Below are 27492 nucleotides of genomic sequence, written 5' to 3'. Positions count from 1 at the left end.
TAAACGAGCGAGTGTAGCGCTTTTACGCGAACAAATTAACACCACTCGCCGGGAATTAGCACAAGCAAATACAACCATCAGCGCATTACGAGAATCACTGCATAATATTCTAAATACTGAACTTTGGCAGATCTTAGAGAACATCACCGACGCAACGGCAAAAAAAGAATTCGACAGAGTTAAAAACCGGCACCAAAAGAAGTTCGAAAATCTACAACAACGGAACACCATACAACGACCGCAATTACAACAAGACCTCGTCGTTGTGAATCTATCGTCACTCACCTTAAGCAAAGAAGCCACAACTGCTTTAAGTCGAGGGCACAACTTTGCCATAACTCCCAAGCAAGTTCCAAAAGCCGAAATAATGGCGTCCATCGAACGAGGAATTTACGACCTGCCTCCAACAATAGCTAACAACATACGTTTAGATGTGGCCAACATCCTAATCAAGTCCAAGCCTCCAAAAAGTAATATCCCACATAAGGAATTCATTGCTATAAAAGAGCTACACAACAACAGCCAGATTACCATAACAAAAGCAGACAAAGGAAATGCAACCGTGGTGATGGACACAACTGAATATGAAAACAAAATGCACACACTATTACAAGATCAGTCAACATACAAAATTATAGATCGCAATCCCACCAACACACAAAAGAATAAGGCACGAAAATTATTAAAAAAAGTCACTTCCTGGCCCAAAGACACAGTTAACAAACTCAAACCCTTCCATGTTAGAACACCGAGGATCTATGGATCACCAAAAATTCACAAACCAGGCACACCCCTACGCCCAATTGTGGACAGTATAAATAGTCCCACATACAAACTGGCTAGACATTTAGCAAAGCTACTAGCCACTCTCACTAACAATTCTCCCTCCTTTATCAAAAATTCAGCACACCTAAAAAGCATCTTACAACACCTCACCCTAAAAAGCTCAGACTTAATAGTAAGCTTTGACATCACTTCACTATTCACAAATGTACCACTAATAGAAACCCTCAATCTACTGAAGTCACACTTCCCCCCTGATATATTTGAACTATTCAAATTCACAATACATGCAGGATATTTCACATGGAAAGGGAAAATATACAAACAAATTGATGGGACAGCCATGGGCTCCCCCCCTTTCTCCCCCCCAGCCAACTTTTACATAGAACACCTGGAAAAACAAGCAATCAATACAGCCACTCTCAAACCAACACTTTGGCTATGCTATGTTGATGATGTGCTTGCCATTTGGCCACATGGCCCTGAGACATTGAAAACATTCTTAGCACATTTAAATAGCCAACACCCAAAAATCCACTTTACTATGGAACCGGAAGCCAACAACTGTCTGCCCTTCCTGGATACACTCATCACACGTCTCCCAGATGGTTCCTTATCATTTTCAGTTTTCAGAAAACCCACACATACAGGCAGATACTTACACAAACAATCACACCATCATCCTTCTCAACAATATGGCATATTAAAAACGCTAACCCATAGAGCGAGAGCAATCTGTTCAAATGATAAGGCTCTTACCGCTGAACTGACTCACTTACGCCACACCTTCTTGGCCAACGGCTACAATCCACAAAAAATAAACAAAATACTAAACACTCCTAAGAAACCCCTCCCACCATCCACCACAGAGAACTACAACAAAACAGTCACCATCCCTTACATTAAAGGCACATCCGAAAAGATCTCAAGAATTCTCATTAAACATAAACTACGCACTACATTCAGACCATGTAGCAAATTAGCCACCCTCATCCGCTCACCCAAGGACAGCATTCCTCCTTTATCACATCCAGGAGTCTACCAAGTACCCTGCTCATGCAATCAAGCCTACTACGGTCAAACAGGAAGAACTGTGAATATCCGCATCAGCGAACATAAACGATACGTCCGGAAATATCATTATGGGAAGTCGGGCCTAGCAGACCATGCTCTGGATACCCCTGCACACAGGATCAACTGGAAAAACACAAAAGTACTACACAGAAACCCATATAAATCAGAGAGATTGTTCTTAGAGGCGACAGAAGCCCTAAAACACACTCCAAATCTCAACAAATATGGCTGTATTAACTTGCCGAAGATCTGGGAGACAGTCATATTAAGGAAAAACTAGCACTTTTCTAGGACTCTAGCAATATATGATAGCTTTTTTTTTTTTTTTTTTTTTTTTTTTTTTTCAGATAGAGGGCGCCAAAATCAGGACTCTAGTCTTTGTGTTGCTGCTACAATTTTGTTAATGTACACCATGTTGTTTTAGTCTCGCGTATTGTGACAAACAGTGTTTTTGTGCTCTGAAGATGCTGGTTATAATACCAGCGAAATATCAGCATCAAGTTAATAAATCAATTATTTACTTAGTGTCTGTGTTCTATTATACCGTTAAAATAATAAACAACATGTTCGACGAACACATAAGTCTGTCCAACTTGCCGAAGATCTGGGAGACAGTCATATTAAGGAAAAACTAGCACTTTTCTAGGACTCTAGCAATATATGATAGCTTTTTTTTTTTTTTTTTTTTTTTTTTTTTTCAGATAGAGGGCGCCAAAATCAGGACTCTAGTCTTTGTGTTGCTGCTACAATTTTGTTAATGTACACCATGTTGTTTTAGTCTCGCGTATTGTGACAAACAGTGTTTTTGTGCTCTGAAGATGCTGGTTATAATACCAGCGAAATATCAGCATCAAGTTAATAAATCAATTATTTACTTAGTGTCTGTGTTCTATTATACCGTTAAAATAATAAACAACATGTTCGACGAACACATAAGTCTGTCCACACGGTAAAAATTACAATTCGTTCATGATCGATTACTGTATTAATAATTCATTTTATATAGTACTCTTTTAGGAAAGTTAAAAAATGAATGCAAAGTAAATGTTTAATAAATGCTTGTAAATTCTATGATAACAAGTAAAATAAATTTAGTTTAATCCTTTATCCAAGTGTAAGCAAACAAAGTTTGCACCTGAAGTATCTTCAGGACTGAGGTAACTCGTGGGAAAGGTGGACCAAGCTCTCATCACTCCTTGTCTTAGTATCTCCCATAATGCAAAGCACATCTCCTTGTGGACAGGGCCCTTAATGCATAGCATGGCCCTTCCCTTAATGACTCTCTAGACCTCGGCAAGTAACCATGCTTCGATTAATATCTGGATTCATTACTTGCTGCTTAAGATTCTAAACTGCGAAATATCCCATCCAGTTCTTTAATCGTTATCTCCTTTGGAACCTCATCTTCACATTTCCATTTGTTCGTTGTCTTCATATGCACGTTGTTGTTCAATTTCAAGAAGATCGTTGTCACTGAAATCTTTTGAATTTGAATCCAATAATTCTTTAAGTTAATCTTCTGCATCAACACCATCAAAACCAAGCTCTTCGCCAACTGCAATGATTTCTTCAACCACATTGTTCACAAAATTCTGAAAACCAGCTAAGTCATTAGCACATTCTGGCAAAAGGTTTTTCTGAACAGCTCTCATGCAGTTAGAACACACTTGCTCCCATGAATCACAAATGTTTTCCATTGCGTGTTTAATGTTAAACTTTTTCCAAAATTCTTGGAGCATAATCGCATTTTCTCCCATTGTTGTTTCTACAGCCTTTGAGAATGTCTTTTTAAAAGAAAATAGGCTTTGAAAGTTGCAACGGCACCCATGTCCATGGGTTGTAGCAATGATGTCATATTTGGTGAGAAAAAATAGAACTTTCACATTCTTACACAGATCATTAAGAGAATTTGGATGACCAGGTGCATTATCTAAAATGCAAAAGAGCTTTGAAAATTAAGTTATTTCTCTTGCGATAAGCTTCAACTGCCTGAAAAAAATAAGACTTAAACCAATCTTCGAATAGGTTTTGGATAACCCAAGCCTTCAGATTCACCCACCAAATTACAGGTAAAGAATTCTTGTTACATCCTTTTAAAGCCCTTGTGTTCTGAGTTCGATAGACAAGCAGCTGCTTCAATTTAAAATCTCCATTAGCATTCCCTCCAAGCATAACAGTTAAGCAATCTTTTGATACTTTATAGCAAGGCTGCACCGCTTCTTTTTTTGATATAAAAGTTCTAGATGGCATTTTTTTCTGTAAAATTTATGAATATAATTTGTAAATACAGCAGAACAACTGGAGCATGTAATACACCCACTCTTAATGCTTAATGGGAGGAATAATGTCATCATGCTCACAACTTTCTTTCTCTCGGCCAGGAAACACTCCTCGAGGCTTGCATGTTTTTGCGTGGTAAATTTAAAGGTGTGTTAATTAAAACTCGCTGCGTATATAAAGAGATTGTCGCAGTTAATTTCACTGTGTTAATCAAATCCCGCGTTAAGCAAACCGCATTAAGCAAGGGATACCTGTAGTGACAATGATACCTAGAGATCTGCTGACTTGATTTTGTTCAAATTATGTTAAAAGTCCCCAAAAATTTTATTCAAACAGTCAAAGAAATATAGCAGAGTTCAAGACATCTATTTTTCTGAAAGGAGTTAAATTTAGAAATTAACTAATCTATTTTCAGAGATCCAACATAAAATGATTTCTTATGTGTCTGTTTAAATGTAAACTTGAATTGGTGTAAATCTGTGCACCACTTTCAAAAGATTTCTCCCAGGATCAATGAAAGGTTCCACAGTTCAATTTCCCATAAGAGTCAAGTATGGAAACTTAATTGATCAAAGTATAACAGCCAATTTCTACTCAATCATTATAGTTTATTTGGTGAATAAAAATGTACTAAGAACACGTGTTTGTGTGTATGCCTGTTCAAAGCAGTTAAACTTTATATAAAAGTAACTACAGGAACACCTATGGATAAAATCATTACATATCACTCTAGCTCTACCTTAAAAAACTGATTAAATTTGCATACATACTTAGCCCAACGAGTCCTCCAAACTAAATATGGATCATATAAACATTCTAAGAACTGAAGGATAGATAAGAGAAGAGATGATGATGCCATATTTTCACTGTCGGGTGAATCATTTGACGTATCAATGCAAGTTCCTTGATTTAGCTGCAAAATTATCAAATAAATAAGTTTTTATCTTAACTCCTAAAATGTTCAATTCATCTTAATAAGATAAATAAATAAAATATTTCATTAAATAACAACATAGCTTGGATATCAACACATCTTCAAGTCCTATTGGTACCCCCCCCCACCAAGGTCATGATTAAAACTTGTACTCCAGAATTAACACTCATCCTATATCTACTCATCTAGCATCTGTCCCAAAAAATGAAAATTAAGTGAGCCTTCAAACTACTGTTCCACCACCCTTGCTTCACTTCTCCAGAAAATAATAAAATCATCTGGAAACCTACCACTCAACCAGTGAATGAGCTCTTGATCCATAATAAATTTCCCAACATCACCCACAATTGAACATTGGCCATGGAAATGTCTGGAGAAAATGATGTGGTCACTCTAGATATTTCTAGAGTATTTGGTTCAGAGCATTTTATTAGGTCTAGCAAAAGACCAAACTATCATCTTATGGTCTAAATAATTACCAAACTACCATCTTATGGTCTACCACATACTATTTGAGTGCTGGTTAGAATATACCCCCTGAAGTACTTATGCACAAACTCTTTCTCCTATTCATAAAACACCTATTCTCAAATCCTATCCATAGGTTCTGCTGCATTTAATTCAACTTTTCATTTGACAAACCTAGCACTAATCAAATATCCTTGGTTATAAGATCTTATATAAAACATCCTACAACACTATTTACATTGTCCATCTAAAGTGAGGAGAGAGAGAGAGAGACCTTCAAGGCAAACTTCAATTCCACCAAAACAATCTTATTTCTTGCAATAAAGATCATACTACACTTCCAACTCACCTTTGATAATACCCAGATTATCATTCAAGTTCAGATTTCTTTTCTTACCTCAACTTAAACTTCTAAGCTTTCCTGGAATAAGAACATCACACTTCATCCACCTCTGAAAAACTAGGCATTCTTTTCTACCCAAGACACTATTGCTCACTTGAACAACTTCAAACATTGTACAAATCCTAAATCCTTCTTACCACAAAATAGTTTTCTCAGATCTGAGATGACACAATCCAAAAAATTCCTTAGAAATGATTATTGCCTTTCAGAAAAGGACAACCCAGTTAAGAGATGGCTTCTGACAAAGACTCACTCCAATCTCTCTTTAATATATGATGATGATATTTCTATTTCTGCATTATGTCCTTTTTATAGGTATTTTCATGAACAATGTTGCATCAAACTGACTACCACTATTTTTATAAGTCTATAAGTACATAACCAACTGGTTTGCAGTCCTGTTTCAATCTACCAAACCAACTCTGTCCATTAACCTTGTTCTCTGGAATGGCCTTCATTTTCTCTATAAAATACAACTTCCAATTGTTCAAAAAACATATTAATAAGTTCCTTCTTAACACTTTTGCACAGCACTGATCAGCAATGCATTTTGCAGCCTTTCTATGTGGGGCTGATACACACACACTGCACATTAATCATTATCATTGGAATTGTCATAATATATATATTCTGATTAACAATCCATGACAATTCTGATTATCCCCCCATATCAATCAATTATCTGGCAGGTCTCTGATTTGATTAGTTCTTATATATAAGATATTCTAAAACCTTAACCACATCAATCTTCCACTGAAGTTTTCCTATGATTTTTTCCTCAAACAGTTTCACAAATCTTTCATCTTGCATTCTGTTTTAGATTAGCTCAGCTTACACATTTTTGAATGTTAATAAAATCAATTTATCTTCTGACATATTCATTTTTAATGTGGTTCTGTCATTAATGCCATCTGTTACAGCCTCTAATATCTGTGGGTCCAATCATTCATCTCTGGAAGCTACAATGCAGCTTCCAGGGAGATGAAATCCTCCTTATATGATGACCTGAAAGAGGCACCATCCTCCTGTATCAGGAAGAGAAGCTTCTTTGCATGCTGAATGGTTGATGAGCAGAATGCATTGTCTCTGAAAGTGTTGTGAGTGCAAAAACTGTGAATGTGTTTAAGGCATGGTTTGATATTTTTGCATGTGAGTATGGACCTCCTGCAATGAGTCTTGATTCCACAGAGGTCTAATGTTAATAATAATAACAGAACATCAACATCATTCTCCCAACATGCTATGATCCGTTTTGTGTCCTTTTAAACTGTAACAATACCAAATGGAACCTTGGTGATTTATAATCCTCCTGATCCAAATAGCTACTCTAACTGAAGAAATGAAATAATTCTTGATCAAGTGAATCCCATCTTCCACCCAAAACCTCCTGACTACCATCCATGCTTCAATTCTCCAACAAAAGTGCTATAAAAAATGTGGCAATCAAGTAGCTCAAATCAAAAACTCTCATTTCTCACTTAGACTATCACAGTCCACAAGACCTAAAAAAAATCCAGTTGTATGCAATTTTAATTGTAATTACAATTAAATGTGCATCCCAGAATTCATATCTATCCAAAATCATTAGTAGCTATCATATTTATCAGGAATTTACTATGGAAATAAACCTATACCCATAATATGAATATTTTTGCAGTTTAGCACTTCTTCGGTTAATTTTTGGTATTATTATTATTATTATTAATTTGGTAACCTCCATGGAGTCAACAGCCTCATCATGGGAGACTGACTCAACCAGCAACATGTGTATCATAATGAGCTTTGAAGTTATTTACAATACCGCATTCACAATGCACTCCACTCACTAACAACTTTAAACATAAAAAATCCACTCCTCACACCCTTCTTCACTACATCTTTATACAACTTCCAGGGATTGCCTCTCATTCTTCCCATCTTAACATCCACTCTTTTTTATAATTCCTTCTGTATTAATTTGATAGAATCCCTTAACTAACTTGAAGGTTTCCATCATATCTCCTCTTTTCCTCCTATCCAACAACCTCTGTAATCAGCATTCCCTCAAACACTCCTCACAACAAACACTGCAGAGTCCTTATATCGCTTTGGTCATTCGTCATGTGAAGAAAGTGTTTTGTATGCAGTGTTTGGATCATGTGTATTTGGCAGAAAAGTTTTTGAAGAAGATCCACTGTGTTATTCCAGTCCGTTCACCAATGGGACATTGGTGAACAGACTGGCAACATCTAAACTTGGCTAGGATCTCTGAATGTTCCATATTTAAATCCTTTAATCCAGTGTTTACCAGGCGTGATAGAGCCTTTGCCAAACATAGGAAAGATGGAATCAATATAAAGAATAAGGGAGAATCACTGTTCATCTGAAATCTTGTGTTTTGTGTTCATCCAACTGCCTGGAAGGTTTGACATAGAATTTTGTTGACCAATGAAATGTTGTAACCATTCTTTGGAGATGGATGGTACTGAGGAAATTGAGCTCTTAGTTTCTTTTATCTATATTTGAGATTTCTGTAAGCTCTATCACATATCCTGTAAACCGAGGAATTGAATGTGTTCTGCTCAAATACTTCTACGAGTGTTTCTAAAATTGGTAATGACCTGTTGACTTTACAATTCAAAAGTGAATTTAATACAAAGGCAAATATTGCAACAAATTCTCCCAACTTGGTGGTAGAGAATAGCCAAACAATGAATATATTATCAACATATCTGAGCCACACTTCAGTCGTGTTTCCTGGTATTGTAAAGCTTTTTTCTTCAAACCATTCCATAAACAGAGGAGAAAGGGAAGAATCCATTGCCAGTCCTTCCTTCTGTTCAAAAAATACTTCTTGGAATTTGAGAAAAGTGCTATTAATACAATATTTGAAGATATCTACAGTGTCTAGTGGAAATAGGTTCTGCAGTAATTGTATGATTTCCACTCTTGGAACACTGGTGAATAGGTTAATGATGTCTAGGCTTGTAAGTAGATCACCAGGCTCTATTGCAATGATTTTCGCTTATTCTTTGAAATGTCACATGTTCTTTATAAAGATGTTCTCTTGCCGATGCAAATGCTTGCAATTTGCTAGATACTTGAATAGTAATGAAGTTGGAGAAAACCTTGCATCCACAATGAGTTTAAACAAGCTGTGATTGTGTACTTTTTGAACATTGTAAATTCTTGGGAACAGGGTGTCTTGATACGAGATGTTTTTTGGTGTCTTCAGATTAGTTTAGCACATCTTTAACCATATTATGAAAATGAGTTGTTGAATCATGATCGAATTTAGTATAAGTGTTCCTATCATTCAGTAGAATTTTCTTTTTTTTTTCTTTTTTTTTTTTTTTTTTGTATTCTGTAGAATTCATAATGACCATTGTGTTACCTTTATCCACTTTCAGAACAACAATCATCTCATCCTGCCTAATAGTTTTAAGAGCTATTTAGTCCATTTTTGTAGTGTTTTTAACCAGGTAGTTTGCTTGAAGAAGTACGGAAGCAGTTTGATTGTGGAGAAAATCTGCTTAATTTTTAGGGACTCTCTGAAGGCCTTTCTCCACACTGGCCATGATATTCAATTTTGGAATTCTACTCTGTGATAATGCAAAACTGAAATACAACAAGGGTTATGGGATAATAAGGCAACTGATCTGAAATCATTAGCCTCTATATACAAGTAGCGCCCAGTTGTGAAGTTACTTCACACACAAACTGTGTTTGCTTACACTTGGATAAAGGATTAAACCAAGAATATACTATCTTGACATCTTTAATTTATAGTTAAACCAAATGAAAAACTTGTAGCAAAAACTGAAACCTTGCGAGAGGATGTTCAGTTCAGAATTAGATAATGGATATGAGGGCAAGTCGATGACTTATGTTGTTATATGATAATAAAGATCAATGAGACTAGACTTTTTTTTTTTTTAATTGATCAGGTTTCATAGTGTTCTCTTAATTCGTTCTTTGCTCACTGTGGATGTGTTCTGATTTTTCATTGGAAAGCCTGTTGAAACAGTTCCGAATATATGCAAGTAGGCAAGTATATTCACAAAATAATTGTGAATGAAGTGTGTATCTGCTGTCGATTTCAGAAAGATCCAACCTTGTGTGGTTGATGTGTTCTTTTAGTAAGGCAAATTCTGTTCAATGGAAAATTCTTAATGCACATTTTGTGGTGAACTTTTGTGGTTATGGTGCAATCTTAAAAACTGATGTATAATCTGTTATCACTACAACTAATAAAGAAAGTTAGCTATCCTGTCACAAAAACTTTTCAGTTTGATCCTTATTTTTCAAATTCACTTTTAAGAGCATGGACTCATCATGAGAACAGATTTCATTATGCAGGCTTCTGTGGAGTATGGACATAATACAGTTGTGTTGCCAGTATTCTCACCAGCTGGAATTTGAAATATTTTATTACTCACCTATTTTTGTGAAATTCATGACTTGCACATCATCCAGAGAAATAAGTGAATAAACTAAAAAATAAAATTGTATCAGATTACAAACAGATAACATTCAGTATGAAATATCTGAGGACAGGAATAACAATGGAAAGCACATATGTGCTATGAAGGTATTTGCTGGTCATAGTCTTCTGCAAACTACTAGCAACTGCATGTGTGTCATGTTTAATGAGAAAAGACTAGACTATATGTAAAATGATCCCTTGTTTCTTATTGCACTGTTAAGGATATTCTATCATATCAACTGACTCCTACGAATAATGCCTGTTTTTAGAGCTGGAAAGTGATGGGAATGCAAGTAATGCCCAGTGTTTGTTAGCTTCCTGTTTTATATTTTTATATTAACTTTTAGTTTATTCACTTATTTTTCTTGATGATGTGAAATGCATGAATTCACGAACTAGTTGAGTAAAAATTAGTTCAACTTCCAGCTGTTTTATGTGGTAAAAATACCGGCAACACAACTATATCATGTCTACGCTCTACAGAAGCTTGCACAATGACATCTGATCTCATGATGAGTCGATGTTCTTAAAACTGAATAAATTTGAAAAATTGAGGATCAAACAAATTTTTTCACGTTTTCTTTCCTTATTAGATGAAGGAATGACAGCGTTATACCTCAGTTTTTAAGATGTAGCAACTTTTCTCTACATTTAAACAGCTTCCATACTCCTTTCAGCAAAACCACCTGGGTAAAAACACTACAAAAAGAGACCAAATAGCTCTACAAAATAGTAGACAGGATAAGAGGATCGTTGTTCTGAAAGTGGATAAAGGCAATACAAAGATCATTATGAATTCAGTAGAATACAAAGAAAAAAAATGCAAATTCTACTGAATGATAACACTTATACTAAACTTGATCATGACTCCATGAGTCATTCTCAAAATATAATTAAAGACATGCTAATCTGATCTGAAAACACCAAAAAAAATCTCATATCAACACACCCCATTCCCAAGAATTTACAGTGTTCCAAAAGTACACAAGCACATCTTGCCACTTGGATACAATGTGGATGCAAGGTTTTCTCCAATTTCATTACTATCCAAGGATCTAGCAAACCTACTAAACTTTTGAATACATCTCATTTCATAGAACAAACCAAAGATGCTACAACAGAGCCCGTCAATATACTTGCATGCATAGACATCATTAATCTGTTCACTAATGTTCCAAGAGCAAAAACCATACAATTACTGCACTGCAGATCTCTTCAAACACTGTATTTTCGCATTGCAAGAGGAATATTTTGAACAGAAGAAGAATCGACAATGTGCTCTTGATGGTAGCAGAGGAATTATGCTCATAAAAGGTGGGGATGAAAGGAGCAAATAGTGACAATGGTTTTGAAGCAGTATAATGCAATGTACAGGTGGACAGGATGCAGGATGAAATGTTCAGTTGGGTGTTGCTATAGACCTGTAAATGTGAAAGGCAGCAAGAAGGAAAGTTATAGACAAATTAATCTGGCTTAAAAAAAAAAAAAAAAAAAAAACAGTGATCATTATGATGATTTTAATTATGGTAATACAGACTGAAATGAAAAGACAGATGTTGAACTATAAGGTTGGATTATAACAAACTCGGCTTACAGCTAGATCACAGAATGACGAATTGAATGGAAAGGAAATTGATGCTACATGGGCCCTGTTCAGAAACTGTCTGACAAAAAACAATGTCTAAATGCATTCCAAAGGTCAGGAGGTCAAATAAGATAAGTGTGAAATGGATGAATGAAGAGGTGAGGTGTGCAATTTGGAAAAAGAAGAAGGAAGCATTATACAGGCAGAATAAGAAGAGTGGTAGGAGTAACTGCAAAAGATGATTTACTTGGTTAAGGGTAGCCAAAGTGCAATATAAGCAGCAGTTAGCCAATCATGTCAAAAAAAAAAAAAAAAAATCACAGGGAGTTCTTTTGATGCATGACCAGTACAGAGAAGAATGATTTTGAAAGACAATATTGGTTAGCGAAAATGGTAGAATGATAACCACTGAGGAGGATACAGCCGATATGTTAAACACACAATTCATAACGGTAAATTCTTGTAAATGTTATGCAGAACTTGAGAGTAGTGGGATAGTAAGAAGCCACTGATGGTGAGTATGCAGAAGTATGTGAGGAATTAAGTAAACTGGCTGATAATGTATAGTTGTATCACCACATTTCCTGAGAGATTATTCCAGGGAGTTAACAACAGCTTTGACATACCCTTTCAAACATAAATCACAGATTGGCCCAAGTTGCAATCAAGTGGAAAGAGGACAAAATTGTCCCATTTCATAAGGAAGGTAATAAGACCAGTGCTTAGAATTAGTCCATCTGTTTGTCTGGAACTGTGGTCACAGTGTTAGAGAGGCTGAGGATGAAGATTCAGAACTGAGTTGTCACCAGCAGCACTCTCTTTTATGGACCATGGGACCATGGATAGTAGAGTAGTTTGCTAGATTAGAAATTGATACCTGTCCTACAGGTATCAACAAGTTGTGTATTGGATAGCGATATGTCACCATTGGTGTATCCCAAGGGTCTGTTTTGGGGCTGTTGCTGTTTAATTTGTTTGTAAATGATAATGCAAAAGGCTTGAATAGTAATATGAAGTTCTTCGCAGATGATGCAAAGTTGGGAAGGATTACAAGGAATATAATGGATGTTGTAGTCTTGCAAGAGGAACTGAACAAACAGTGTGAATAGTCAAATAAGTTGGGATGTCACTTTAATCTTGCAAGTGTAAGGTTTTAAGATCTGGGAAGCAAAGATAGAATGCAGAGAATAAAATTAGTAGGGATATCTTAGAGGAGATGTTATAATATGTTCTGTTTTTCTATTATTACCTTACTTTGTCTTTGTTTTCTTTATTTAATATTCAGGAATGGACGACAGTCTTAACTATTGGCTGCTGCCATCTATCTATTTCTACTATATCTTATTTCCCACTCTCTATAGTTTAACAAATTTATTTGTTTTACAACTGCGCCAGTTAGACTATATATTGAGTGAGAGATTATAAGATCTTAAATCAAAGACAAAGCGGATATAATTTGTATTTCCCGCTTATATTAATCCTTACATTAAATTAGTCATGGCTTAATTATAAATCACATAAATTTCTATCTTATGCAGGTTCGAATTGTTTTGGATAATGAATTGACAGAATTAGTCCAATGTGTTGTTCACAAACCATTTAATTAAGTTAAAAGGAAATATTTACAGTAGTGTTTCTCAACGTTTTTTGGATCATGCCCCACCTCAACATCTCAAAAATCTTGATGCCCCACCTCAACGTCTCAAAGATTTTGATGCCCCCCCCCTAGCATAATAGTTAACCAAGTTCTGAAAAAGTATAATATAAATACAGTTAAAACCCCATTTTTACGTTCCCACAATTTATGTTTTCCTGCCATATATGTCATTTTCCGTTGGTCTCGTCATAAGGCCTATTCTTACGATATATTGTTTTCCCGCCATTAACAACTTGATGTGGACGTTATTTCCCGTGATTTGCGTTTTTTTCTCGGGTGGCTATACTGATTTTCAAATCAATTTCTGTGGAAATATGCGCATTTCTGCTCCCAGATGGCGTTGCTTTCAGCTGTAAGTTTCGTTTCTGCCATCACGGATACTTGCACGCTTGAAGCAGTAATGTAGTGATGAGCGATACTGTGATTTTTCAATCACAGTACAAATTGATATTGCAGAATTTCTGCTATATAATAGCATGTGAAAGTTGCTTTCAAGTTGCGGTGATGGATTATCCATGGAGAAAAAAAGACAGAAAATGTATTTCGGTAGAAGAAAAGATGGCAATTCTGCGACGTGTAGATTGGCATGCCGGAACACGTGTGCATTTAGCAAAAGATCTTGGACTCTCCGTGTCCACTTTGAACACGATAGTAGAAAACAGGTCAAGCATTAAACTCAATGCAAAGCAATCTGGCACTATGTAAAAAAAAACAATTAAAGATTTTTTTAAATAGATAAATGTAAGTAATTCTAAATTCATTTATTTTCAGTTATTAAATTTTGTAATCGAGTATGTAGACTCACATACTAGCAGTAAGTCATCTTTTAGCCTTTTTTTAAATTTTTTTTTTTACATTTCCTGCTATATTTACCCTTTCCTGATATTTACATTTTTTTCCATCAGTAAATATCAGGAAAGGGTTTCCCCTGAAAAGTGTAAAAAAGGGGTTTTACTGTCTGTATAAATATGGACATGTACATTTTCTAATTGCCCCCCAAAATATTCAAATTGTCCATGTTGAGAAACACTGATTTACAGTATGATTCACAAATGATACAATGTCGTTACAATTCTCTTGCTAGCCTCAATTTTTTTCTAATCTAACCTTAGTTCTAAGCTAATTCACAATCTAGTATAGCATTAACTGAATATAAGGCATACCTTGTTTAAGCCTAATTCAACATTAACATACATTATCTCATAAACATAAATACTTGACATACATTCTTGTTCAGTATTATAACTACTTACAATTCTTGTTCAGCACACTGTCTTTCACATTAACCTTTTGTTCACACATAAGTCTTCTTCTTGTCTTTCTTTCCAACTGCTGGTCGTTCCCGATTTTTTCACTAAATTTCTTCCTTCTTTGAATTGTCTACTATTCCTTGCCGTATAGGACCCTTAACTTGGCAGCAATGTACAGCTCTTTCCTTTTGAGACGATCAACACAATACTTCTCATGTGTCGACAAACCCATGCAGAAGACTCAAAACCCATGATGCTTTCCTTTACCGAAGCTAGCATGACAGTGGACCCAGATAAGAGAAGGTTTGAGAACCCCAAGACAAACTTCCTTCTCTTTCAATTCCCGACAACAACCTTATGTGATGGCAAACCCAGGTAAGAGAAGGCTTACAAAACCCCAAGACAAATTTCCTCCTCAACGACCTGCCTTATATATATGCTTGGACTTCTTTTGTGTATGTGCATGCATGCATCTCTCAAAAATGGTCATATACTGACCTTCGGACATGCTGACGTCATTCTTCGCACACGTCTTTGGAATTCTCTATCCATGGCAATTCTTAGAATTCTTCACTATGGTCACATATTGACTTTTGGACATGATTACGTCATTCCTCGTCTTTGGACATTTCCATCTATGACAATTCCTAGAATTTTTCACTATTTTTATCATTACACTTACCGAATTAACATGAGTTAATATCAATGCATGATGATGTCATGAACCACATTATTTTAATAAAGGCTCGTTACAAGATTATTACAAGAAAGATTATTTCAATCAAAAATCAACATTTCTCTAATAAACAAGAAAACGTAAAAACGAACATAAGTTACATATTATGAGAGATTTTACAGAGAAGATGAGGGATAATGGTGTACAGGGACCTGAAATTTTTTTAGACATTTTGCTAAAATTGTGAGGACAGTACAAGCTGATTAAGAATTACTCAGAGAATACTGATATGTAAAAGTAAGGATAGTATGATTCCACTGGATAAGGGTTTGATTCACATATTGATATTATTATGCACAGAGTTACTTATCTGGTTTTCAAAATAATGAAGAGATGTTCAAAAGGATTCAGAGATGACTGACTAAGGTATTTCTGGTCATTGGAATATTGAGTATAAGGTTGAGGGAATTCAGTTTGTGGATGAAAATTTTCATAGAATAGATGGATGGATACAGGGAAGGTTGAACAAGAAGCCATATCTGGAAGCCATATACAGAGTGTGAGCAAAGGGTGGAGTGGGGGGGGTTTGGATTTGGTTCATCTGGATTTACGGCCAAAGCAATTCAGGCTACGAGGGTACTGTATTATGGTATAATGTCTGGTAATTGTGTGTGCATGTGTGTGCGCACGCGCGTGTGGTTTAATAGACAGTAAGGATTAGGTTATTTTGCATAGATGGTGGATCACTGGAATGCACTATGCATTTTAGTCATTTTGACTAAGGTATTTCTGGTCTTTGGAATATTGAGTATAAAGACAGGCTGAGGGAATTCAGCTTGGAGAATCTGGTGGATAGCAAGAGTGGGGGAGGAATAAGATTGAGACATATGACTTGGTAAGAGGTTATTACCATATTAATGTGGATGAAAATTTTCATAGAATAGATGGATGGATACAGGGAAGGTTGAACAAGAAGCTATCTCTGGAAGGCTGGCTCTCTCTCTCTGTGTGTGTGAGAGTGAGAGAGAGAGAGAGAGAGAGAGAGAGAGAGAGAGGGACCTACCATGATGAGCCCTTGACACCATGGAAGTCTGATGATGATAATAATAAAACAATGTTGAACTGAAAATCTTAATAATACTTTACCTGTTGAACAACTGCTGAAGCTATGATTATGCTGTGACTTACAATTTCACAAGATGATACAAATGGAATATTATCCATGTTTCTACAAAATAAAAAAAAAGGAAATCAATAACATGGTAATAAGTATATTTTAAAAAGATGCATATTTTTTAATTATCAGAATATTTTATAGTATAATAACATCAAATGATGTTATTATACTATAATAACATCATCAATTGCAAGTATAATAACATCATTATTAATCAAGTATAATCATCATTATCAATCAAGTATAATCATCATTATCAATCAAGTATAACATCATCAATTGCAAGTATCTCTTTTGTGCAAAACAACCAGTAAACGGAATACAGAGGGTACCAAGGAGCCAGCTACTTGTACACAACTCATAAGTACCCACAGTACTTCATATTAGTTATTATTCAATCAAAAAAACAGCCACGTGAAAGCGCCCAATATGCCAACCATGCAAAATAAAGATGGTGCCAACAAAGGCCAGCAACGAAAGACAATACGAAGTGCCGCAGTTGCGAAACCGAAATTACCGAAAGGAAAAAAGGCATATCATGCGACTTCTGCCACAACTGGCTACATACTTCCTGTGTGAAAGTAGAGGATTCGGTGCTCAAGTTACTTATCGAACTGAACCAGCCTTTTTTCTGTTTGATATGCCTCCCTCCGTTAAACAACTGCTAAACATAGGCAAACGAGTCAAAGATCTCAAACAACACCTCAGTAACATGATTGATACTTTCTCGTCCAAAATCCGAAAGCTGGAAACAAAGCTAGAGATATTCGACGATCAGCAGCCGATCACAAGTGCATCTGTACCCACTAACAAACTCCGTGATTTAATCGTATCAACGGTACACTTGTCACACGAGGCCGAAAACAGGAGACTCAATGCCGTTATTTTGAACCTTCCCGGAGGAAAACAGTAAATCTCTAAAAGAAGAAGTTAGCAAATTAGCAGGTGAATGCAACTTCAATCCTGGAAACATCATCAAATGTCATCGATTTGGTCCTGTAACCAGAAAAAGGGACGAAACGAACTATCCACGTCTCGTCAAAGTGATCTGTGATACACCGACAAACACTTCCAAAATAATAATGGTGATAAATAGCAAGCTAAAGGACAGTAGTCCCCAATTGCGTGTTCGACCTGCTTAACCTTTGAACAAAGGGAACAAAGACAAAGACGCCAACTCCAAAAACGGCTAGAAGAAAAACGCCAGAATGAAGACAACAGCTGGACCATAGACCACAAACAAACCAAACTAGTGCAAAAACCAAGTGACGCCACTAGCAGCCACCAAGGAGACCAGTATGCAGGCACTGCATAGGAAATGTACAAGACCCCAGCGGTCAAAGCCATTCCCCACAGAGCCATGCATATCCACTATACCAACATCCGTGGTCTCAACTTTAATGGCGTTCACTATCATCTGCAGTCAACCAAACCCCACCTACTCTTCTTAACAGAAACACAAATTTTACCTTCCCCCAGCATCATCCATCTCAACCATCCAAGCCATTCACTATTTAATTCCTTTCGCCCCAAGGGTGGTGTGTTTACATATATCCGCTCTGACATACCCTGCCAGAGAGCACCTAACCTTGAATCGCCCAACTTTGACCTTCTTTGGCTAAAAATCTCTCTCCCCCACTCAGTCAAATTCATCTGCTGTCTCTATCGCTCTCCCAATGCCACCAACCACTCCAAGCTCTTTAACTTCCTCTCCTCAAAAGTTGATTTCCTCCATTCCCATTATCCTAACAGTGAAATCATCCTCCTAGGTGATTTTAATGTTCATAACACCAACTGGCTTTCCTCTTCCAGTTGTACAGATCTTGCAGGCAGAGATGCCGAAATCTTTGCCATCACCAACGACCTTACACAAATTGTTCACAAGCCGACCAGAATACCAGATAACCCAAATCACTCTCCAAATACCCTAGACCTCTTCCTTACAAAACGATCCTTCCAAATATACAGTGAATGTAGTGAGCCCCCTGGGTAATTCTGACCACAACCTAGTGCTCATCTCCTGCCCAATGCAACAATGCTCACAGAGTCACACCTGCAGAAGTAGTCTGGCATTACAACAGTGCTAAATGAGACAGCCTCCGAGACTACTATGCTTCATTCCCATGGTTGACTACTGTTTGCAGTCTTCCAATCCTAACATATGCACTGAACACATCATCAAAATAATCCTCACTGGCATGATAACATACATTCCCCACACCACTCTGAACTGCCATCCCCTATCCAAACCCTGGTTCTCCAAAAAATGTGCCAAGGCTGTGCAAACGAAAAATCAGGCATACCACAACTGGCTCAAATTAAGAACACCAACCTCCTTCAGTACCAATACTGAAGCCCGAAACAGATGCAAAAAAGTATCAATGATTCCAAAACAGAATTTGAACAGGCAAAAAGCAGGAAGCTTGCAGCCTGTCCTAGCAGCAGTCATGCCTTTTGGTCTCTTGCCAAAACAATTGGTCGCAACTTTTGCCCTGCACTACTCCCCCCACTATCATACCCAAATGGCTCAATTGCAACATCACCCACAGAAAAAGCTAATCTCCTGGCTTCACACTTTGCCTCCAATGCATGCATAACCGACAATGGCAAAAGTCCCCCAGTCATTCCAACTGCCCAACACACAATGCCCCCTGTATCCTTTTGCCAGAAAGCGATCATAAACCTGTTGTCAAAATAAGACACAAAAAAAGCCCCTGGCCCTGATGGCATTCCTCCAATTGTCCTGAAAGTCTGTGCAGCAAAACTGACTTCTATCCTATGCAGTCAATACACACTCTCCTACTCCACTGGTATATATATATCCCAAAGCCTGGAAATTGGCCTACATTTGATCCATTCCCAAAAAGGGTGACAAATTGCTGCCATCTAACTACCGCCCTATCTCACTCACCTCAATCCTATCTAAAGTGATGGAGAAAAACCATTAATTCTCAATTCCTACTCTACCTTGAAGGCACCCAGCTATTAAATAACCACCAGTATGGATTCCGTTGATGCCGATCAACAGGTGACCTGCTGTCATATATCACCCATCTCTGGACATATGCCATGGAAAAAGTTGGCGAATCTCAAGTAGTCGCACTTGATATCTCTAAAGCCTTTAAACGGGTCTGGCACAAAGACTTATTAAGCAAACTCCCGTCATCTGGACTGTCTCAGGACTTCTGCAGATGGAGTGCCAACTTCCTGTTTGGATGCACACTATGTGTGATGGTAGATGGCTCCCTATCCTCCCACTATCCAACAAATGCCAGGGTCCCACTAGGTTCAGTTCTCTCACGATCCTCTTCCTTCTATACATCAATGACCTACTTCAGTTGACCTCAAACCCAATACACAGTTTTGCAGTTGACAGCACATTGCACTCCTCCCTTACATTTGATAAACCTCACACTGTGCAACTCACTTCAACCCACAGAACATCAACCACAAAAAAGAACCTTTTTCCCCAGTATTATTTTCGATAACACTCAAATTCCCAGACAAGATGAAATTTCTCTTCTCAGAATTACCATGACATCAGGCTTCTCCTGACATAAACACATCACAACCATTGCATCCTCAGCTTCCAAATAACTAGGCTTTCTATTTCGCTCAAGATGCTACTTCACTTCAAAACAATTGTTAACCCTATACAAATCACAAATCCACCCAGCTATCGAATACTGTTCTCACATTTGTAGTGGGGCTCCTAAAAGCTCCCTCAAAATGCTTGAGTCAATACAGAGGAGAGCAATTAGACTGATAAATGATCCATCTCTTAGTGACTCACTCCTCCCACTCTCACATAGATGCTTAGTCTCTGCAATTTGTATATTCTACAAATATTTTCATGGAAAATGCTCATCTGAAACAACATCAATAATTCCCCCACTCTCTACTAAACCCATTGGAACACGTACAACCTCCTCCCAACACCCCTTCACAGTACACCTCGAAACCCACAGAACAAGTTTCTTCTCCTCCTCCTTCATCCCTGCTACTGTTGTACTGTGGAACAATCTCCCCCCCCCCCCGATGTATTTCCCAAGGAATACAATATACTGGCTTTTAAATCGAAATCTCCCAACATCAAAAAAAATAAAAAAATATTTAAAAAAATGAATTTCAACAATATTTAATTTTACATCTAAGGTGAACTAAATCTAGCTGTTCATAGGCTATTATGATGAATATCCAAAACTGAAAACATAGAAAGAAAGAATATTACAATAAAGTTACAAAACAGAATATTTTCAGTCTGATAATGCAAAAATTGTTTTTTTTTTAAATAAATAAATAAATAAGATATTCTTTTTTTTTTATTCTTTTTTTTTTTCAGAAAGGGTGTTCTGTTATAAATACAACTGACAGTATAATATCACATAAAATAAACTCCTCTGATCAAGATTTTTTAAAAAATTGCCAAGTTACTCTACCTGCACATTGTAATTAAAACATTGATAGCTGTATGAGCTTCCTCTTGAATACTATGGCTAGGTATGGGATTACAGTTATTACTATATTTATTCAGCAATTTTTCTAAAGCTTGTAGGAACTCTTCTGGCAATGAAAATAAATGAGGTCCTTCTGGCATGCTAGTATGGGAGAAAAACAATTATCAATTCTATATAGAATAAGGTTATGTTGAAAGTTATATTTGGTCTTTATTAACTATAATTAACACAACAGATATTTGAATTATAAGACCATAGGTTTAATACATATATGTACAAATTCGTCGACTAGTTTCACTAGCAAAACTGACTAGCTTTGTCAAGACTGAATGGTGAAAAAACTAATAAACGCAAAAAAAATGTCTTGACAAAGCTAGTCAGTTTTGCTAGCAAAACTAGTCGACGAATTTGTACATATATGTATTAAACCTATGATCTTATAATCCAAATATCTGTTGTGTTAATTATAGAATAAGGTTATTTCAGCATAATTCACAAATTATCTTTCAATGCACTTGACTTACATTAATAACTACAAGATATTTCTATCTCTACTATAAAAAAAAAAAAAATCAAGATTTTTTTTTTTTTTTTGATATTTTTGATAACTTTTGTTCCTTTTGCTTTTTTATGCTGCTTTTACAGGATAAATTTGAGAGAAAGACAGCAGAGAGATAGCTTGAATGGACTGCTTCATCTAACATGACCAATTATTCAGGTTTCAGGTAACTGCTGAGTGTTTTCATGCTATTTACAAAATGTACAGTCTAGACCTATGTTATGGCTCGTATTAAATTCTGAGAGATAGAAATGAACATTATCACTGCACTGACAGACATCTAAAAGCATTACAGACAGCAACTAAATTTATTCAAAACAGGATTAAAGGTTATAAATTTGTAATAATTTATTACTCATAAAATATTTCATACATTTTTGTATGAAGAAACTAAAGTTTGAAAAAGTGGGCTAATACAATGAAATTGACCAAAAATGGAATTAAAAAAAGATATGCCGAGAATTGGCACCTGAAATGCATGCCCGCTGACAAGAGAAGAAAAGAATTAAATGAAGAACTGGAAAATCATAACATTACAATTTTGTAGTATCAGAGAAAAAAGAAAAACAAAAGCAAGGAACAAAGTAAACTGGCAGTTATATATAAATATATAGCAGAGTACATAAATATGAGAGTGCAACTAAAGGAATTGGAATAATGTTATTTATAAAGATATAAGAGAATAAGTACAAGAATATAATTATATATAATACAGACTACAATTCATTTAAAACGAAAGAAAGAAAAAATAAATAAATAAATAAATATTATTAGTGTGAACAGTCCTGAGGAAGAGAACTCAAAACTAGAAATAAAAGAATTTTATGAAGATGTAATAAATAAAAAGAATATATAACAATAATAACTTGAGATTTAAACAGAATTAGAACTTAGCCATTCCAGGTATGTGCAAAAGACTTAATGAAGAATTAATTAATAAAAAATGGAATAAATCAGCTATAATTTTGTACAAATATTGAATTAATAATAAAGGTATCATTATTTCATTATAAAATCCAGCATAATATAACATGAGAAAATACAAGAGGGCAAAAATATGCAATTATTACATTATAACTAACAGACACCACAAAAATTATTGATCAGGCAGATATATGAAATGACTAGAAGTTAATACTTATAAAGATAAAACTAACAAACATCAAAAAATTAAATTGTAAGTAGTATAAAGAGAAAAACAAAATATAGAAGAGAATTACTGCTGAAAGAAATATGAATAAAATAGAAAAATTAAAAGTATGTACGAAAAACTAAGAGTATGGAAAGCAATTGGCTATGCAGACTAAAATCAACCAAAAGAATTTTATCATTATACTGCAAGTGAAAGAAAAATGAACAAGAATAGCATTATGGAATGCAGACAATACCACTGTATCAGAAGTAGGTACGATTGTTGAAATAATGAGTGCTCAGTTCACTAAGATATATCAAACTAGTGTATACAACATAACAACAGTGTAAAAATACACTGAATAAAGAGATAGAGGCTGAGATAAAGAGGTTCTAGAGTGCTGCATAACCGGGATAAGAATTCAGGGACAGATGGGATACCATGCATGCTATCAAAACGAATACATGATTAAAGGCAAATAAGCTGGCTTGGCCCTAGATGTGTTTTTTGTATAATTTGAGTCTCAGCTCAAGAAAGATCCCACAGGAATGGGGAAAAATGTATAATCCCATTGCACAAAGGTGCTGCAAAGATTGGCATATCTAACTATCAACTTATCATTATGTCTGGAGTGGTTGTGAAGATTATAGAGAAGATGGTAAGAACACACATACAGAAATGGGTTGACTGATAAACCATACTTTGCAAGGAAGAAACAGTATGAATTTACTAAAGAGAGGTCACATGTCTGAGCAATTTCCTAATATTTTTTTTGTTGGAAGTTTTACTGCTTGATTATACCAGTCCTGAAATTCAGGCACAAATTTGTTTGCTTACACTTGAATATAGGACTACACCAAGAATATAATTTCTTGGCATCTTTAATTTATAGTATAACCAATTGGAAAAACTTCCAACATCTCTAATCCAGGGTATTTTAATAGTAAGGTGTGAAAATATGACTTTTGCATTACTTCAAACTTGGTATCACTTCTTGGTCTGGCTTCCACTGAGGAGACCTCAATAAAGGTCCAAAAGCTGAGACTGTTCCTGAATACGACAACACTCCAGAATTGATGTTCTTTCCATTAAAAAAAGTAAAATTTGGTATAAAGAAATGTTTAATCTCTTTCGCTGCGAAGTTCCACAGTTGGGTACTGACAACAATATTTTGTTTCATAACTTGATGAAGTTTCAAGGGTACTCTAACAGGAAGCATCTTGCTTGGAGAATTGCATATGGCTGCCTTCCAGTCAATGCCATCAAATGGAGGTACTTTAATATTGGAGATCCAATCTGTCACATCTGTTACCAATTGGAAACAGTATAACATGCATTCTACAGCTACCCTCTTGCTCTGCGTATTTGGAACAGATTATGTAATGTGTTGGACATTCAACTATTTACAATAGAACAGGTTATTTGTTTAAGTTAAGGGGATAATAAATTCCTCATTATTTTAAAGCCAGATACGAAACTCGGAGATTGAAATCTATCAAAACCTAAGAGTTTCGTGCTGAAGAACTATCGGCGAATCCAAGCGTAAGTCAACACCAGGGCAACTCTGAGCAAAGGTGGAGCAGGATCCATCACTATCCTTAATATTTTCTCATAATGTAAAACGCAGCTCCTAGGAGAGGTATTACTGTTTTACATTATGAGGAGAGGTCACTACCCAGACCAGTTTCGACCTTTATTGAGGTCTCATCAGTGAGTATGTAGACCTGGAATACCAAGGTTTAAGTGAACCGAACTTACATATACCCCTACTAACGAACTGCCAGAGCAGTGTACCCATATATTATTATTACTACAATAAAGAGCCAAGAGGCTATTTTTCTGGCGGCATAAATTAAGTTAAGGGGATAATAAATCCCTCATTATTTTAAAGCCGGATACGAAAATCGGAGATTGAAATATAAGAGTTTCATGCCGAAGAACTATCGGCGAGTCCAAGCATAAGTCAATACCTGGGTAGTACAACACTAGGGCAACTCAGAGTAAAAAAAAAAAAGTGTTGACTTACGCTTGGACTCCCCAACAGTTCTTCGGCATGAAACTCTTAGATTTCGATCTCCGAGTTTCATATCCAGCTTTAAAATAATGAGGGATTTATTATCCCCTTAACTTAATTTACGCCACCGGAAAAATAACCTCTTAGCTCTTTATCGTAGTAATAATAATATATCGGTACACTGCTCTGGCAATTCGTTAGTAGGGATATATGTAAGTTCGGTTCACTTAAACCTTGGTATTCCAGGTCTACCAACTCACTAATGACACCTCGATAAAGGTCGAAACCGGTCTGGGTAGTGACCTCTCCTCATAATGTAAAACAATAATACATCTCCTAGGAGCTGTGTTTTACGTTATGAGAAAATATTAAGGATAGCGATGGAGCTTGCTCCACCTTTCCTCCGAGTTGCCTAGTGTTGTACTACCCAGGTGTTGACTTACGCTTGGACTCGCCGAATGTTCTTCGGCATGAAACTCTTAGATTTCGATCTCCATGTTTCACATCCGTCTTTAAAATAATGAGGAATTCATTATCCCCTTAACTTAATTTACACCGCTGGAAAAATAGCCTCTTAGCTCTTTATCGAGGTTTTTTTTTTTTTTTTTACAATGCCCACCACCACCTATCAGCAATGGGAAGAGATTTTGATTTTTATAATTAATGAATTAAAATACCATTTATGGAAAGTTAGAAAGAAACATGGATTTGAAACCAGCAATATGACATCCAAATGCTTTATAATATTGTATTGTGGAAATTTTATTGTTCAGTCAGATGATTTTTGTATTTAGAAAGAAACATTCATTAGCCCGCTAGAGGGCTACACGGTCAGAAGTGTTTTCAGAGAGCTCCCGAAAACTAAGTATTCCTTTCTTTTAGGGTTACACGGTGATCAGCATTCATTTTAAAAATTTTATGGAATTTACAACCGTGTTAAAAAATTTTTTATTATCCTGACGTTTTGATCTTCACATTAAGATCATCATCTGGAGCGTACATAAATATACAGAACAAGCTGAGTTACATCATTAACTGTGAGCTATAGAAACAATAATTTGATCACATGTTATTCTACTGGCATGACCTATGGTGAAAAAAAAATAAATTACATCAAGCTAAATTCTATTTTACAATGACAGGAATAAACATTCTTTTAGATGGTTTTCTTTCAGAAACAATTGGTGTCTTATTTTTAGTATTACAATTCTTATTTTTGATTTACAATACTGGATTTTCTACAGTCCTGTTTATAGTTGTTCTTAGTGAGGAAGGTCGAATATATACCTTCCATATGTTTGGGATTTTTAGACCCTCATTATTGTTCAGATTGGGGTGGTTGATAATAATCTCACAGGCTTCCTTGAATTTCTGTTCATACCAAGTTTTAGTGTGATGCACACAGCTGATGGTTTTCCAGTCAATTCTGTGTAAGGTATTCACAGGGCATATTCAGAAAGGCCAGCTTCACCATAATTATTATATTTAATGTGTCGTTTATGTTCCTTTTGTCTAATAGGAATTGTGCATCCTGTTTCTCCTATATATGGTATGTTGCAAGTACAATAAATCCGGTATACTCAAGGGTGGGCTAGTGGAGGATGTGGGTCTTTGGATGAGTTGAGTAAGCTTTTTAATTTTGCAGGAGGTTTTTTTTCCCACCAGAGGTCATGCCAGTAGAATAGCATGTGATCAAATCATTGTTTCTCTAGCTCACAGTTAACGATGTAACTCAGCTTGTTCTGTATATTTATGTACGCTCCAGATGATGATCTTAATGTGAAGATCAAAACGTAGGGATAATAAAAAGTTTTTTTTTTAACGCGGTTGTAAATTCCATAAAATTTTTAAAATGAATGCTGATCACCGTGTAACCCTAAAAGAAAGGATTACGATAATTCATGGAGATTCGACCCACAAGCAATGTAATCAATACGGAAGATCCAAGTTTCAAATTTGATCAATCGACTGGCGTTTTTAAAACTGTGTAGGGACAGCAATATCACTCCTAATTGCATCAGGCTAAAGAGAAAATTCACTTCAACTAAGGCACAACGAATTTACTACCGCATGGAGAAAGCACTACTGAGAGAGCAGATCCAAGTTGCCAGAAAGAACCTAGCCACTACACAAAACCAGCTACTAAAAGAAAAAAACAGAGCTGTCTAGCTACTTAAACACATATATCTGAAAAATCCTAGAAAAGATTACGGATAACACAGCAAACCACATCCAACAAACGAAGAAAGAAAACCTAATTTCCAAATTCCAGAGACTAAAAGAACGACAAAATCAGCCGCCATATTCAAAGTTTACCACAGTGAACAACAACCAACCAGAAGCAAGAAACAACAGGAGCCACCAATCACCCACATGTATCAATAACGTAGTCAACCTATCTAACCACACTCTAAACAAAGACGAAATCTCTATATTTAACAAAGGTTTAAATTTTGCTGTAGCACCGAAATTGATAGACAAACTTGAAGTTATTTGTAATATGGAAAGAGGCCTAAGATTCATACCTAATAGCATAGCAGACAAAATACATATAGAAACTGCGAACATTTTAAACCAT

At 35.9% G+C, this 27492-nt stretch overlaps 1 protein-coding gene across 1 annotated transcript in view; it reads right to left on the bottom strand.

The window, feature by feature from the left end:
• The window catches only part of LOC150109672 (neurobeachin-like protein 1), a 1254229-nt gene that overhangs the window by 1140233 nt on the left and 86504 nt on the right, over positions 1-27492 (bottom strand). The window contains exons 3-5 of the mRNA XM_090413954.1: positions 21192-21350; positions 16722-16803; positions 4908-5050 (exon numbers count right to left, since the gene is read on the bottom strand). Of these exons, the coding sequence (XP_090270080.1) occupies positions 4908-5050; positions 16722-16803; positions 21192-21350 (384 nt within the window). The remainder of the gene's footprint in view (positions 1-4907; positions 5051-16721; positions 16804-21191; positions 21351-27492) is intronic.

Source organism: Typopeltis vanoorti, chromosome 2 (assembly GCF_054136105.1).
Source record: "Typopeltis vanoorti isolate ZY-2024b chromosome 2, IOZ_Tvanoo_1.0, whole genome shotgun sequence".
NCBI classification, from domain to species: domain Eukaryota; kingdom Metazoa; phylum Arthropoda; class Arachnida; order Uropygi; family Thelyphonidae; genus Typopeltis; species Typopeltis vanoorti.
Note: the sequence above shows the minus strand (reverse complement) of the source record. Positions and strands in the feature narration are given on the sequence as shown.